This window comes from Chironomus tepperi, unplaced genomic scaffold (genome assembly GCF_022539635.2).
Source record: "Chironomus tepperi strain 1889 unplaced genomic scaffold, CSIRO-AGI_Ctep_v1 contig_309, whole genome shotgun sequence".
Taxonomy (NCBI): domain Eukaryota; kingdom Metazoa; phylum Arthropoda; class Insecta; order Diptera; family Chironomidae; genus Chironomus; species Chironomus tepperi.
Window position 1 is genome coordinate 2,875,206 of NW_027226431.1, and position 13,957 is coordinate 2,889,162.

A 13,957-nucleotide genomic window follows, 5' to 3' on the forward strand; every position below is an offset into this window, starting at 1 on the left:
GTGGGCGATAAATAATAAAATGTCCTTCTAGACCTTACCTCAAATACTTTATTGAAGTAGTTTATTAAACCATATCTGATTGATATATATTACAATTATATGGCACAATTATACAAGAAGTAAATTGGAGGAAAGCTACTGTCGAGACAGTTAAGAAATTATTGCAAAAGACAGTGAAATAACCGAGACTAAATGTATTTTGAAGCAATTGTTCTCTTGACATATTGTATCATGGAATAAATAATGATGATTGAAGTTTATAATTGTTGATTTCTTAATGCATATAATTTAACATTTAAATTTCTTTGTAGCTCGTGATAATAATTCTAAATTTAGGAAAAATTCAAGGAATTCGAAAGTTACACGGGATTAAAGAATTATAAGATATTAACCTTGTAGCTCATTATCACAATTACAAATCAATATGCTAATTTATTACAAAAATTTAACAAGATTTTTGGCCTGACTGTCAATCATGTAATTTAAATGAAGCTTAAGATAGAAAAGAAAAATTAAAGCACGTGAGTACAGTAGGTGATCGAATATTTGAAGCAGCATACACGTTTTTATAATTGTACTACATGTGGTTTTATTAGAACTACTTCGTAATGAATTATTAAAAGAAATGAGATGTTTATTTATCAGAGTTCAAATACAGACTAAACTTTTGTATGAAAAGGGGCTTTCAACTACATTAAATAAATAATATTCAAATCCCAGATGAACGTTATAACATTAGTCTACCAGTTATTCAGTTATGTTAAACCATTGTATTCCTGATGCACAGACTGCCAATATCAACTAATGTTTAGACTCTATATGAATATTACATACCTAATTCCTATTAAAAACAAGTATGCATCAAATGTAAACTTATTGTGATCAAACAAAATGACATACCCTGATGACAATTATTTGCAGTCACATTTGTTCCTTGAAGATCCCCAGTCAGTCAACAGTGCAAATAAAATTACTATTTAAATATTTTATCTGCACACATAATATCATAGGTATCATGATTGCAATAATGTACGAATCTTCAAGAGCAAGCTATCATTGATTTCCACACGTGACAGATTGTAACAGATTTTATAAATTCAAATTATTATAGAATTAGAGGGTGCAACTTCATCCCATAGGTTTTTACATTTCATTGCTCCTTTCTGTGTCAATACTAATTCAGAAAAGGACCTAATAAGCTCAATATGCTTACAATTTTATTAACAAAATTGAAGTAAATTGAGGGCTTGCTCGCCGCTAAAAATGCATGCTCATTTAACGAATTTTTGGAATTTGAATTGAAAAATAATTTTACTAAATAATCTAGTACTTTTTTATATCAACACAAAATCCACATCATTCAAAAATAAATTTCTATTGATATTCAGTAAATAAACTAAATTAACTAACAAAAATGGATTCTATGGTTCGCTACGCATCTCCAATCAACCCAGCTGTAAGTCAATTCTCAATATTTTACTCTATTGCACCGGCTTTTCATAATTGTGAATTTTTCCACTTTATTCTCAATTAATTTCCGGCGATATTTTTATGCCAACAAGATTAATTAATGAATTATTTGTTTTTAGATATATCCACATTTGGCAACAGTCTTGTCTGTTATTGGAATATTGCTTGCATCGTGGTTCTTTGTGTTTGAAGTTTCAAGACCAAAAGATCAGAAAGAAAGAGTTATCTTCAAGGAACTCAGTGTATCCCTAATTTCCTCAATATTCCTTGGATTCGGTATCTTATTCATCTTTTTATCAGCTGGAATATATGTCTAAAGCATAAGTTAAAAGTATTTGTCTATTAATCTCTAAGGCGTGTATGAATAAATAATTCCATCATTTTGTTACTAAACCAAATGATTCGTTTATTCTCTCTAAACTTTACAAACATAGTTTAATTAACTTTATTGATTCAGCTTGAATTTCTTTTCTAAACGATTTGCATCGATTCTGTTCAAATGGAATAAAATTTTCTCCTGGAGTCTTTCAACTGCTGCTTTTGTGAAAACGACTGTATCATGTTTAAGCATTGAGTAGACATTAAGTCCATAAACCGGCATCAAGTTGACATAATTAATGCTGTCAGTTGCAATTGAAATGTTTTGTGGCATAATGTCATTACTATAAATAAATTAATTAAGCATTATTGAATCCATGAGCATGTAAATAGAACTTACTCATCGACAATAAGCACAGATGGTCCCCAATTTCTCTTCTCAACCAAGTTCTTAATGTATTGACTGTCTTCTGTTGGAATTTCTAAATCATTTACAACATGAAGATCGTCTTGTGCTAATTTGATCGAAAGTGTTGATGTCAACCCGCGAAGTCTTGTCCAAAATGGAAGCATATAAAAGTGGACAGTTGGTGATCTTGGACCGTGACATCTTCCTCCATTTCTGAATATTGGAGATCTGATAGATCCATGACGGGCTCTACCTAAACCCTTTTGTGGCCATGGTTTACGTCCTAAAATATATAATTAATGAGTTATACTGGAACTGCTGTTTATGATGTAAACATACCTCCTCCTCTTTTCTCAGCTCTAGTTTTTGTATGTGCGAAACTCACAAATCGATACATTCGTTGCCAATGAACATTTCTTTGAACAATATCTATTCTTGGTGTGTCAGCGAATACTTCTGGATGTAATGCCATTAGCCCTAAACGCTGGGTTTCTTCTGTATCAAAATTTTCCAACCATACTTCTCGCGGTTCTGTTACTAAAGGTGATTTATACTTTTCCAATGCATTACTTAAACTACTTGATTGTGTTACTATTGAGGATGAAGGAGCTGTCACAAATAATCTAGTGCTAGGTATCTTAATAATCGAATTTATAATATTTTTCAGCATTTTCTTAAATTTTTTGTTGTGAAACTGAATTCGACGTAAGTTTTACGTACGTATTTAACGTTTTTTGAGATTTAAATTTTTCAATAACTGCCATTTTTAAGATAATTAAATTAAAGACTTAAAAGCCTTACTTTGATTTATTATTAATTAATTATGCTTAATTAAATTAGGGGGCATTGTAAAATCATAAAATTGTACACATTTGTGAATAAAAGTTTAATCACAGTTAACGACTTTTAAAATTTCAAATCACAGCAGTGTCGTCGGAAGTTTTAGTTGAGAAATAATTTTTATAAGTAGTAAATCGCTCCCAAATAATTTTTAATTTTATTGTATATTTAATCGTCTAAGAGAGTTTATTTGTGCACCAGAAGACATTTAAGATACTTGTGCATTAGAAAATTATCGAGTTTATTGTGAAAATTAGTTATTTCATAAAGAAAAATCAAAAAAAGTATTTTTTTGTGTAACAAAGCATTTGATAAAAAGAAATAAAATATATAAAAAATTACAAGGAATCATACAAAAAATGGGCAAACTATTATCGTTGCTTGCAAGAGAAAATAACAGTGATTGTTGTGGACCAAAATCAAGTTATGATATTTTCCTTGATTTTGAGAATGCACAGCCAACGAGTGAAGAGTTAGTAGTCTATAAAGAAGTGAACGAAGTTCTCAAAAAATCAGATAGAATATTGGAAGAAATACAATGCTATAAGGTAAATTCATTCAAGCCTTTTTTTATATTACCATACCGAGCAACGAAATGCAAATATTAATTCCTATATACCACAACGAGAAGGTTTTTAATCAATTTTATATCAAAGGTCAACGAACGTCCATAAAATTTAACTACATACCAATTAATAACGATGTGCGAACAATTTAATGAATAATGAATATAATAAAAAAGGGTTGTAAATAACTAGCTAAAAGAATGCATTACATGTAGGGAGCATAATCATTTGTCATGTATAGCAATTTTCTGTTCATTCAGCAGTTCTCTCTCTTTAATTTTTCTTGTGATGGGCAATGCTTGCTCATTTGTCTCCCATCCGGTATGACTCAGAAATTGATTAATCTATTCAGAACAAAAATTAGTGCGAAATTCTGTCAAAATCAACTCCTTAATTATGCTTAGTGATTACGAAACCAAAAAACTAGTTTCGAAAACTGCAAGTGCAAAGTTCTTTTAATGCTTACACTATTTTATTGTGTAATTCTAACACTTGTTTTACTACACTAATAAATAACGAGTAAATATTTACCATAAAAAAGTGAAAATTTTCACATAATGCACACATATATTTCTCTTTTTTTTTCTTCATTACACTTATTTTCTATTACGATTAAATTTCAAGGACATTTTTGGCATTTTCATTTTTACTTGAATGAAGGAACAATGTGTGTCAGTGCAAACACAGCATGAAAAGATGAAAAATCTTCTCCGTCTCACTCTATCGTATTGGGTATAAGTTTTCATTAGTGCTAAACATGTACCGCACACCGTAAACATGTACATGTACATCTTAGTAAAATCAGCAGTAGGACTAGCCATTGTGTAAATATTTGTATACCTGCTTTGTATATCCTCTTTCTCTCTTTACTTGTTCTTACAACTATGTTTCTGAGCAATTCTTTTATGTTTGGTTACATTGATGATGATGAATATTCAGCCTTCCAAGAAAGCATTCGCAATGACTTTTTTTCTACACAAAAATACTGATATGAGGAATACGCATAAAAATTTTTGTTTTCTAATTTACTGCCGAAAAAAAAAGAATAAAAACTAAGGCAGAATAAAAATTTATTAATATCGTGTGCTGGGTACAAAATAGCGGAAGTGACTATACAGTCTATTTAAATACGACACACAAGAGGAGAATGATATAAACAAGACACACATTGTAGTACCAAAAAAAATGATAATAAAAAGGTGAGGGAAGTATGTCTCATCTGTTGCGTTTCATTCATTCATTGTGTACTCGAATCTTTCATATTTTATATCCATAATGTAGCATGTCATAGGTCCAATAATGAAATTCTCATGTTTACAATTATTGCTAATTGATATAAAAAAATATATAAGGCATTGCTTGCACGTAATTAGTCAATTTGGCACAGAAACAGAACATTACGTCAAATTGCTCATTAATCTGAAAATCAATAGGTCCTACCTCTATCTAACGTACATAAAAGCCTTTTATCTTATCACATTTTTTTCCACTTTATTAGATAAAAAAGAGTTAGTATTGACAGTAAGGAAACATGAGTATTAATATGGATGTGGTCACTGTTGAGTGACGAAAACGCTATGTTGCTGTATATGAAATATGGATGGGAGAAACGGTTTAATAATATTTGATTTTATAACGGTCAAAATAAATTTGAATTTTTTAATAGCGGTTATAACCGATTGAAATATTTTCAAATTTGAAAAAGCCGTTAATTTTGAAATGACTATTCTATTATACAAGCTGCTGCAAATAGACGTTCCGACAGAATTATCTATCTTATTTTAGCAGAGGATGGCTAAAAATAAATTTATTAACGTTAAATATACGCCAGTGAGCAATTTACGTGTCGCTGATTTCCAGCCTTTTAGATAACTTCCAACTATCAATCTCAATACGAAATAAATTCACATCAAAAATGTCTTTATTCATCCTGATCATGATTGCCGCAAAATGTCAATTATGCAGATACACACACATGAAAACATTCAATTGGATTGAATAAATTGCGTCATTCATAAACAAGTATGCGATATTCAATAATAAAGAATGATAATTTGTATGTTATACAGCCTTTGATGATAAGGAAGGAAAGAGAGAATTGTTTTAGTTCTGTTTTCATACAAAAGAGATTCCTCTTATCGATATAAAAACAAATTACGGTTTTTTTATTTGTTTGTTTTGTGTAGGGAGAGATGAAAGCTTTATCATTTAATAGTAGTAGGATATCGATATCGTTTGTTTTATTAATAGCTCAAACCATCATTTTTACACAAAATAGAATCTATTTACATTTTGGCGCATGAACTGAATAATTAAAATAACAAATAAAAAAAAAAATCTTCTTTTTTGTGGTTTTTACGCTTGAATATTAAAAAGAAAATAGCTAGGCATGCTTTAAAGTTCCAATTGTCGACAATATTATTTTTTTCCATTTAAACCACCACAAATGCTATACAAAAAAGGTCTCTTAAGGGATATTAATAGTCATAATAATGGCATAGTGCTCTGCTTTTAGTTCCTTGAAATGTTGCAATTTTCTCCATTTTTATTTCACGCTATGCAGCGCTGAATGGAATAGCAGCAACAACTGGGTCATTGAAAGGATAGAAATGAAGCTCGTAAACTTGAAAAAATCAGTTCACTATGCTTATTGATTTTTCATTTTTACTCTTGCACATTTTATTTTCCAGCTTATGTCTTTTATGGGTATGAGAACCCAGCTTGTGTCATTTTTCATTTTGGTTCCTTTGTAAATACATATTTGTCATAAAAGTTTAATCATAATTCAGAGATTAGAGGGTTAAATCATCTGTCTGAGTGTATTTAGGATATGAATTTTGTGTTGATGTAGCTTGTTTTAAAGGATATGGGATGCGTCTGGATTTTGGAGATGTGACAAATCTCAAGATTAAATTTAAATCCTAGGATTAATTTCAAAACGATGCTGGATCCTTGAACTGATATCATTCGATTAATAAGGATGTTCAAAGTGTCCATAGCTTGTCAAATTCGTCAATAATAATTAACCGGATTTCTGAATCATTGCAGTTTAATATATTTAACGAAATTTCGTCTTGCCAAATGCGATTTCCTGACAGTATTGATTTTTCAATCACAATTTTTTTGAGGAAGATGAAAGCAGGCGAGACGAGGAAATGAAGATGCTTTTAAAATAAATGGAGTAATGTTGTTACTACTGCCGATGCTGTTCACTTTAATTCTGTTTACAATTTTTTTTCTTTTCTCACATTCTTTTTAAACAGATAAAAATCATCTTTTTTTCGCATGCCTCAAGCTTACGGTGCCTCTAAGCTACTAAAATTTGTATATAGTCTTCAATGTAGAAATCATCATCATTTATGATTACCGTTTCGCATGATATAAAAATTGTACCATCTCTGATTTTGATGCGAATGCATAAACAAGCAAATTACAATTATCTCAATTTGCTCTCGGACGCGGTGTACTCTTTATTTTTTTTTTGTGCAAATGAGTGAGCAATAAGCTGAATAATGAAAACATTTACTTTTTCCGTGTTACTGACCGTGCGAATTGATATGTGTTAAATTTTTATGTTATAAGAAGTACAAATGATTTACAAGATTAAGATGTTTTAATTGTGAAGCATTTGGAATTAATGGATGTACTATGCATCAGCATTTTTACTGATGGAATGAGTGGGAAAATAATGCACAGCAATTTTTCATTCAAATTATGCGATTTTTCCCTTCATTTAAGTACAGGCTTGTGAATTTGACACATGATTGGTCAAAAGGATTTTCTCTGAATGCTCAATTTTGAAATCAGAAGTGGGAAGAACAGCAAAAGTAATCGACAAAAATGTCCAAAAGTTATACGACTTATTTGATCACGCCTTAATCAATTTCTGAGAATCAATTACTTAATATTCTGCAATATTATTTAATATTCCATAACTTCATGTGTGACAGAGAAAGCTTGATCTCGAATCATCTTTATAACTCGTGTTACTGACAATTTGATGTGAGCAATATTGAATATGATGCATGCATCCTTTATTAAACTCATTCACAATTCAAAGGAGATAAAGCATGAATGATCTAGGATGACAATTTGTTCATTCAGATTTCATTCCTGGCAACAGAGATAAAGCATCAAGCAAAATGAGTTAGGATGAGAATTTACTCATCATCTTCCGATATTGTCATAATTTTCCATTGAATTTTACATTTTATGCTCAACACAGCCTTTGTTACATTAAACGATTTAATTTACTCATAATATTTTTTTGCGGTTGATGATAACTGAGACCATAATATTTAGTCACTTTTATGTGATACTCGGATGAAGCGTGATACTATAATTAGTATATAATTAATCACACACAATGTAGGCATCTCCTAATGAAAATTTTTGTTCGTCATTCTTTGGAGATGACATATTATGTGGAATATTAAGAATTAATTGCGACCTCCTATGTTGCTATTGGATTTGGAAAATTCAAAAATTTAACGGTTTTTTCAAATTTGAATGAGTTGAAATGACATGAAATTAGATTGATGAACGAACTTAATTTTCAAAAATAATTTTAACGTCTTTTTCAAATTTTAATGAACTGAAATCACATGAAATTGGATTAATAAACGAACTCAATTTTCAAAAACGAATTTAACGGTTTTCAAACATTTGATTATATTTTAAAACCATTAAATTCATGCAAAAATAAATAATAATTTCCCATTGCTGAGATCCTTTGAAGTTTCATGAACTTGAAATATCCAAAAAGTCACAGACTTGAGATTAAACAGAATAAAAAGCAATTTAAGTAAAAATTTGATTTACAAGCACTGTAACAGAAATAAATACACGACAGCACTCTAGGAGATAGAATTTATTGCTACTGCATGTGCAAATTGTGGAGACGGGAAAAATTCCTAAAATATTTTCCCCGATTTTTCTTCTTTGTTAATTTTGTGTCTATCCATTTGTGGATGGCTTGTGTGTTTTTTGTATCAAATTTGCATTCCTTAATGTTCTGCCATGCAAAAATAAGATTTTTAACTATAAAAAGAAAAATTTCTATTTTCTTTAAAGAATAAGAACCCTTTAACCCATCAACATATTGCCTGCAACTGAATAAATATCTCTCAAGATCTGAGAAATTTTCTCATATTTATTTATTTGCTCAATTCATTTAACACATTTTTTTATTAACCGTCATAGTCATTCATTTGCATAATTTACTTTTTAAATTGAGTAAGAAGAAAATAAATTAAATTATTCAAACATAAATTATCGCTGATCTACATAAATTCAAGTAATTTTCGAATAATTTAATTTCACTTTTTATTCTGCTTTTTTTGGCAATCAATTTGGCATACACAAAAACTTTTACTCCTTTTATTGATATGATTTTCATGCTCTTTTGGGCTTTCAATATGTTCTGTTGTAGCGCACCTGTAGAATACACTTGGCTTATTTTGTACTGAGCACGTGAATTGGAAGAAAAGCAACAAGCCACTCGCTATTGATGAAAAGTGATATCTTGAACATAAATATTCAATGTAATGTAAATGATCCATCAGAGACTCACTTTTTTCGGCACGACGATGAAGGAAATCGTAAATCATTTGTTTATGTCCAAAGCGTGATTCACGTCTTGTCTCATTAAATCTTATCGGAATAGAATATTGTAATAAAAATTAAGATGAGCTCATTGCTGATTATTAATAATTTTATTATTTTAACGATTCATCAAAATTTAATAATTTAACGATTTTTGAAATTTCAAAAGAAATTGAACTGAATTGGAATGAAATTGAGTTATTAAATGAAACTTCTTTAGTGATTTCATTTTTTAACGGTTTCTCAAAATTTGAAACTTCAACGACTTCTAAAAATTCAAATGAATTGAATTGACATGAAATTGAATTACTGAACGAAATTATTCAAACTTCAAGCTCAACGGTTTTTCAGGAATTTTGATAATTTTTGCAATGATTTCTTGATTTCGTGGTTATTACTACGATTATCTAATTCATACATAAGTGAACAATTTCAAAATAATGAGTGAGAGAGCAGTGCTGATAAAAAAAATTCATTGTTTCATGCACATGACTAAATTTAAGGTCAATTTGTTTCATATTAATTTTTTGTATTTTTATCAAAAATACGCCCATTGTCGATAAAACAAGCTTAAATGTGAATGAGTTTATTTTGATCAAAATGTGTAATGACGTACTTGATGCTTCTTATGCGATGTTTATGTTTATATCTATTTACATAATAAAAAGTAATATAAGCTTAATGAATTGCGAATAAGTTTAATAGAAAACCGATTGAATTCACCGGAAGTGTGTTAAAACGTTTATAATTTAATCCGACTATTATGTTCATTTTTTTTAATGCTCAATTCATAGAAACTGTTTACAATTTTCTAAACTTGAGAACTCTATTATTAATAATACAAACAAATTATTACTGTAATAATGCTCATTGTATGGCTTTTTGTATTAATCATAGAAGAACGAGAATGGAATTGGGCGAGAACTTATGGGTTCTGTCGTGACGTGTTAGCCGCTTTTATTGTTTCTCTAAAGTATATAATATGATATGTATACATAAACTCATTTGCTTCCATATTTTTATTTTTATCCTGTCCAAATGTTTCATACTGTCGGTATTACAAAGAAAAAATCGCGTTTCACTGAAAATTCGCTGAATTATGTTTGATCGACGTCGACGACACGAAAAACTGGAATATTTACCAAACATGAAAAGTGCAGTGCTCTAATTTACAGTACGATGACAGGTCATTCTAGTTTAGAAATTCGAGCTAGCTAGCTAATACATTTGTTATGAATTCTAAAAGGAGGACAATGAACGAATTTTCATGACTTGTTTTTAAACTTCAGTGACTCCAATTTTGAGATAAATTGCGATGATTTTTTTTACGCCCCTCTTAGTTTATGGATTTTGGGTTGCATCACTGATTCTCTAACACACGTTTGTCGTCATGCTGCAATTTTTCACCCAATAATTTTCTAGGGAAAACCACAAATAGATTTTTTCTTCATCCCAAGTTACTCACTGAGACATCGTTTTCGTGTCATACTAAATTACAAAATTTGAAGAGCATGACAAGTGTATTCAGCATAGATAGAAAGAAGAAAATTTATTCAATTTTATTTTTCCCGATGCTCTTTAAATAATTCACATGCTCCATGTCATAGACATTCGAAGAAAATGAAACGAGAACGACAGCAGATGAAAAATTGTAAAGGCAATTCCTCATTCTACTAATTGATGATGAACGATGCGATAATCTAATGAACGAAATAACAAAAGAGAAAATTCTAAGCTAGAATTGGTCTATTAAGTTATTTATTGTGGAATAATTTTTATTAGCATAGTAATAAAAGAGAAAGCAATTTGTGAACGGAAGGAATTGGTGGAATTGATGACATTTGAAGAAGAATTTTGTTAAGTTAGTTGATAAATTACACAAGAATTCTTGTTAAATCGTTGGATTTATTTTCAATCTAAGCTTAACTTAATTACTTCCTTGGAGAAGGCGCACGAGGGCTCATTGCCGCATTTAGAGTTCGTCGGAAGCTGGATCTGTCTTTAGACAACCTTTGCCAGTTTCTAATTTCCAGCACGTTTGCATACAGTAATTCCATGAGCTTAAACCTCTTAGATTAATTTAAATCCAGGATTAAACTAATCCTAATCCCAAGATTCATCCAAACCATCCCACATCATGCCGCACAAACAAATGTTCAGAATTATACAGCTTCCCATTAAAAATCCAACATCGCACCATCATAACATAAGTGATTCTCACATCTCGAAATAATGGATAAATTCTTAAACATTTAACCTTCATGTCATTCATTCTGGTCATTATATCAAAGTGACGAAAGAAATTTTTGCTAAAATATAATTTATTATGGACACACACAATATATTTTTTTAATATCGAAAATTATTCCATTAAATCACTTCCAATTTATTTTTTGCCATACTTTATATTATTTTTTCGTCATCGAGACATGGGATTGGCTTAATAACATAAACATTTATGGAATGATTTTATTTATTGAATGAAAAAAAAGTTGTGGGAGATGTTTCGTCCAGTCGTGCTTTTTTACGGTACATATAGCAACAAACGACAACAAAAAAAGAAGCATTAAAGTCGATGGCATATGACATTGTTGGAACAAAACTAGACATAAAATATTCATTTAATTCTTTGTCAATTCCACTATTTGACCTTGTAACATAAAAATTGATTCTTTTTTGGATAATCAATTATTTTAATGTTTTCGATCAATTTTAATTTAATTCTAGGGTGCTGGACGAGAGATACGAGAAGCGATATCAGATCCATCGCCAGAAGCACAACAGAGAGCATGGAATGTCATTCTGCCCTTAGTTGAGAGTTTAAAGAACTGCTATGAGCATTCACTTGAGTTGGAAAGGATTGTGCCGAAACTTTTGGGTCAACTTGTGGGCGGACGATTAAATCCCACTCAGCATTTAGAGACACAACAAGCTCTGGTTAAGCAATTGGCAGAGATTTTGGAATTTGTGCTGAAATTTGATGAATATAAAGTAAATATTGATTTAAATTGAAATTGATTTTTCTGCGGGGTCATTCTCATTTCATTCTATAGACGTCATCTGAGAATGATTCCATTTGTGTAAATAACAAGAATATTAACATTGCTCTAATTTATTTATTTATTATTTTTTGTAGATGAAAACACCCGCAATACAGAATGACTTTAGTTATTATCGGCGTACAGTGAGTCGTCGTGGAATGGACTTTAGCACTGATCAAACAATAAGCACAGAGTTAGCAAATAGAATGAGTCTTTTCTACGCTCATCCGACACCTCTTCTTAAAGTATTGAGTGAAGCAACGTCTAAATTTGTCCATGATAATGCAAATGATGTTGAAAATACAACAGAAACGATTGGCACAATGGCAAAAGTGTGCCTAAGGATGCTCGAAAAGGAAAAACTACTTTCACAAATTGAACGTGAAGAAACACAATTGCTTGTATTGAGAGTTATGGTAGGATTAGTTATTTTATACGATCACGTTCATCCGGATGGTGTATTTGTAAGAAGCTCGCATGTTGACGTTAAAGGATGTGTAAAATTACTTCAAGCACAGCCAGCGATTAAGGCCGAGCCTTTATTAAATGCTCTTAGATATACGACAAAGCATTTGAACGAGGAGAATACACCGAAAAACATTAAAAATCTATTAGCTGCATAATATCTAGAGAAATCACCGTCTCTTCTTAAATCCAATGCTTGTTTTACAATTTTAAAAATTCTATTTCTAGGATTTTTGGTGATTCTTTTTGTGGCATTTCATCAAGTGAGCGTCATTATGGGATGGATCTAAGATATCCATATCTCATATATAGACACACACACAAATACAGTAGTATAATGTTAGGAATAATATTTCTTTAATAATGCGACAAATTTCTTGACAGTATGATTAATAAATGTTTTATTTTATGAGATTATTCATGTATTTTTTTTTAAGTTGTTTGTTAGGTACAGACACATTATTTTCATAGTTATGATGCCTAAGTTCTCTCCTTTTTAAGTATTATTGTCATATTTCTATAAAAATGAAATTTTTTGTGATTTTTTTTTCGACTATTTTTTTCACTGGATTATGAATCTCAAGCATATCTCACAATGCTCCATCACTCAATTGTCACTCGAAGGCATTTCAACTTTTTTTTATCCTTTTGATGTGTCTAATGGGATAAATGCACATTGAGGATGAAGAGTGGGTAACATGATGAGATTCATAAATGCCAGACATAATTCGTAATATTGCCGTTAACGTATATAAAAGAAATTAAATAGATAAAGAATTAATAATAAACCAGATATGTGTTCCTCGTTCAAAATGTAATATCCTGAGTTCAATAGCTGACCAAAAATGAAATGAAACTTCACTTAACTCAATCAGCACATATAAGAATATTTTTACAAGGCGTATATTTTATGAAAAAAAATATCTCTTTTAGATATATCGTAAATTTGTGCAAATCAAAAGCTTTTAATATCCCGAAGGAAGTGTTAAATGTTAATCTCCACATTCAAATCCTTTTTAGAATCGAAAAAAAAAATAATAATTAAAATTAATCAAAAGTTATCGAAAATTTATTGATTTGCATTGAAAATTTATAGCCAAATTTTTTGAAAAATAAGAAAAAATTGTTATTTTATTAAGAAAAATTGTGAGATTAAAGAAATTTTACACAAAATTGGAAGCAGATACCTAATGTGCGATCAGTTTTTTTGTCAATTTTGTTAAATAATTCATATTCTTGAAGTG

At 30.0% G+C, this 13,957-nt stretch overlaps 2 protein-coding genes across 2 annotated transcripts; one reads left to right on the top strand and one right to left on the bottom strand.

The window, feature by feature from the left end:
* Window positions 1–1,896: 1,896 nt before the first annotated feature.
* mRpL4 (mitochondrial ribosomal protein L4) lies at window positions 1,897–2,907 on the bottom strand. The gene is made up of 3 exons (XM_070643464.1): window positions 2,537–2,907; window positions 2,189–2,480; window positions 1,897–2,132 (listed from the first exon to the last, which is right to left on the bottom strand). The coding sequence occupies exons 1-3, from the start codon at window positions 2,865–2,867 to the stop codon at window positions 1,916–1,918; spliced, it is 840 nt and encodes a 279-aa protein (XP_070499565.1). The 5' UTR covers window positions 2,868–2,907; the 3' UTR covers window positions 1,897–1,915.
* Window positions 2,908–3,176: 269 nt separating this feature from the next.
* On the top strand, window positions 3,177–13,130 carry LOC139092892 (CYFIP-related Rac1 interactor B). The gene is made up of 3 exons (XM_070643463.1): window positions 3,177–3,585; window positions 11,935–12,198; window positions 12,344–13,130. The coding sequence occupies exons 1-3, from the start codon at window positions 3,397–3,399 to the stop codon at window positions 12,869–12,871; spliced, it is 981 nt and encodes a 326-aa protein (XP_070499564.1). The 5' UTR covers window positions 3,177–3,396; the 3' UTR covers window positions 12,872–13,130.
* Window positions 13,131–13,957: the final 827 nt, after the last annotated feature.

What these genes read in the sequence shown, in the direction of transcription:
- LOC139092892 (XM_070643463.1), top strand. Translation starts at nt 3,397, where the DNA reads ATGGGCAAACTATTATCGTTGCTTGCAAGAGAAAATAACAGTGATTGT. An exon ending in AAGAAATACAATGCTATAAG is followed by an intron (nt 3,586 to 11,934) that starts GTAAATTCATTC and finishes ATTTAATTCTAG; the next exon opens with GGTGCTGGACGAGAGATACG. An exon ending in TGAAATTTGATGAATATAAA is followed by an intron (nt 12,199 to 12,343) that starts GTAAATATTGAT and finishes TATTTTTTGTAG; the next exon opens with ATGAAAACACCCGCAATACA.
- mRpL4 (XM_070643464.1), bottom strand. Translation starts at nt 2,867, where the DNA reads ATGCTGAAAAATATTATAAATTCGATTATTAAGATACCTAGCACTAGA. An exon ending in AGCTGAGAAAAGAGGAGGAG is followed by an intron (nt 2,481 to 2,536) that starts GTATGTTTACAT and finishes TATATATTTTAG; the next exon opens with GACGTAAACCATGGCCACAA. An exon ending in TCTGTGCTTATTGTCGATGA is followed by an intron (nt 2,133 to 2,188) that starts GTAAGTTCTATT and finishes ATTTATTTATAG; the next exon opens with TAATGACATTATGCCACAAA.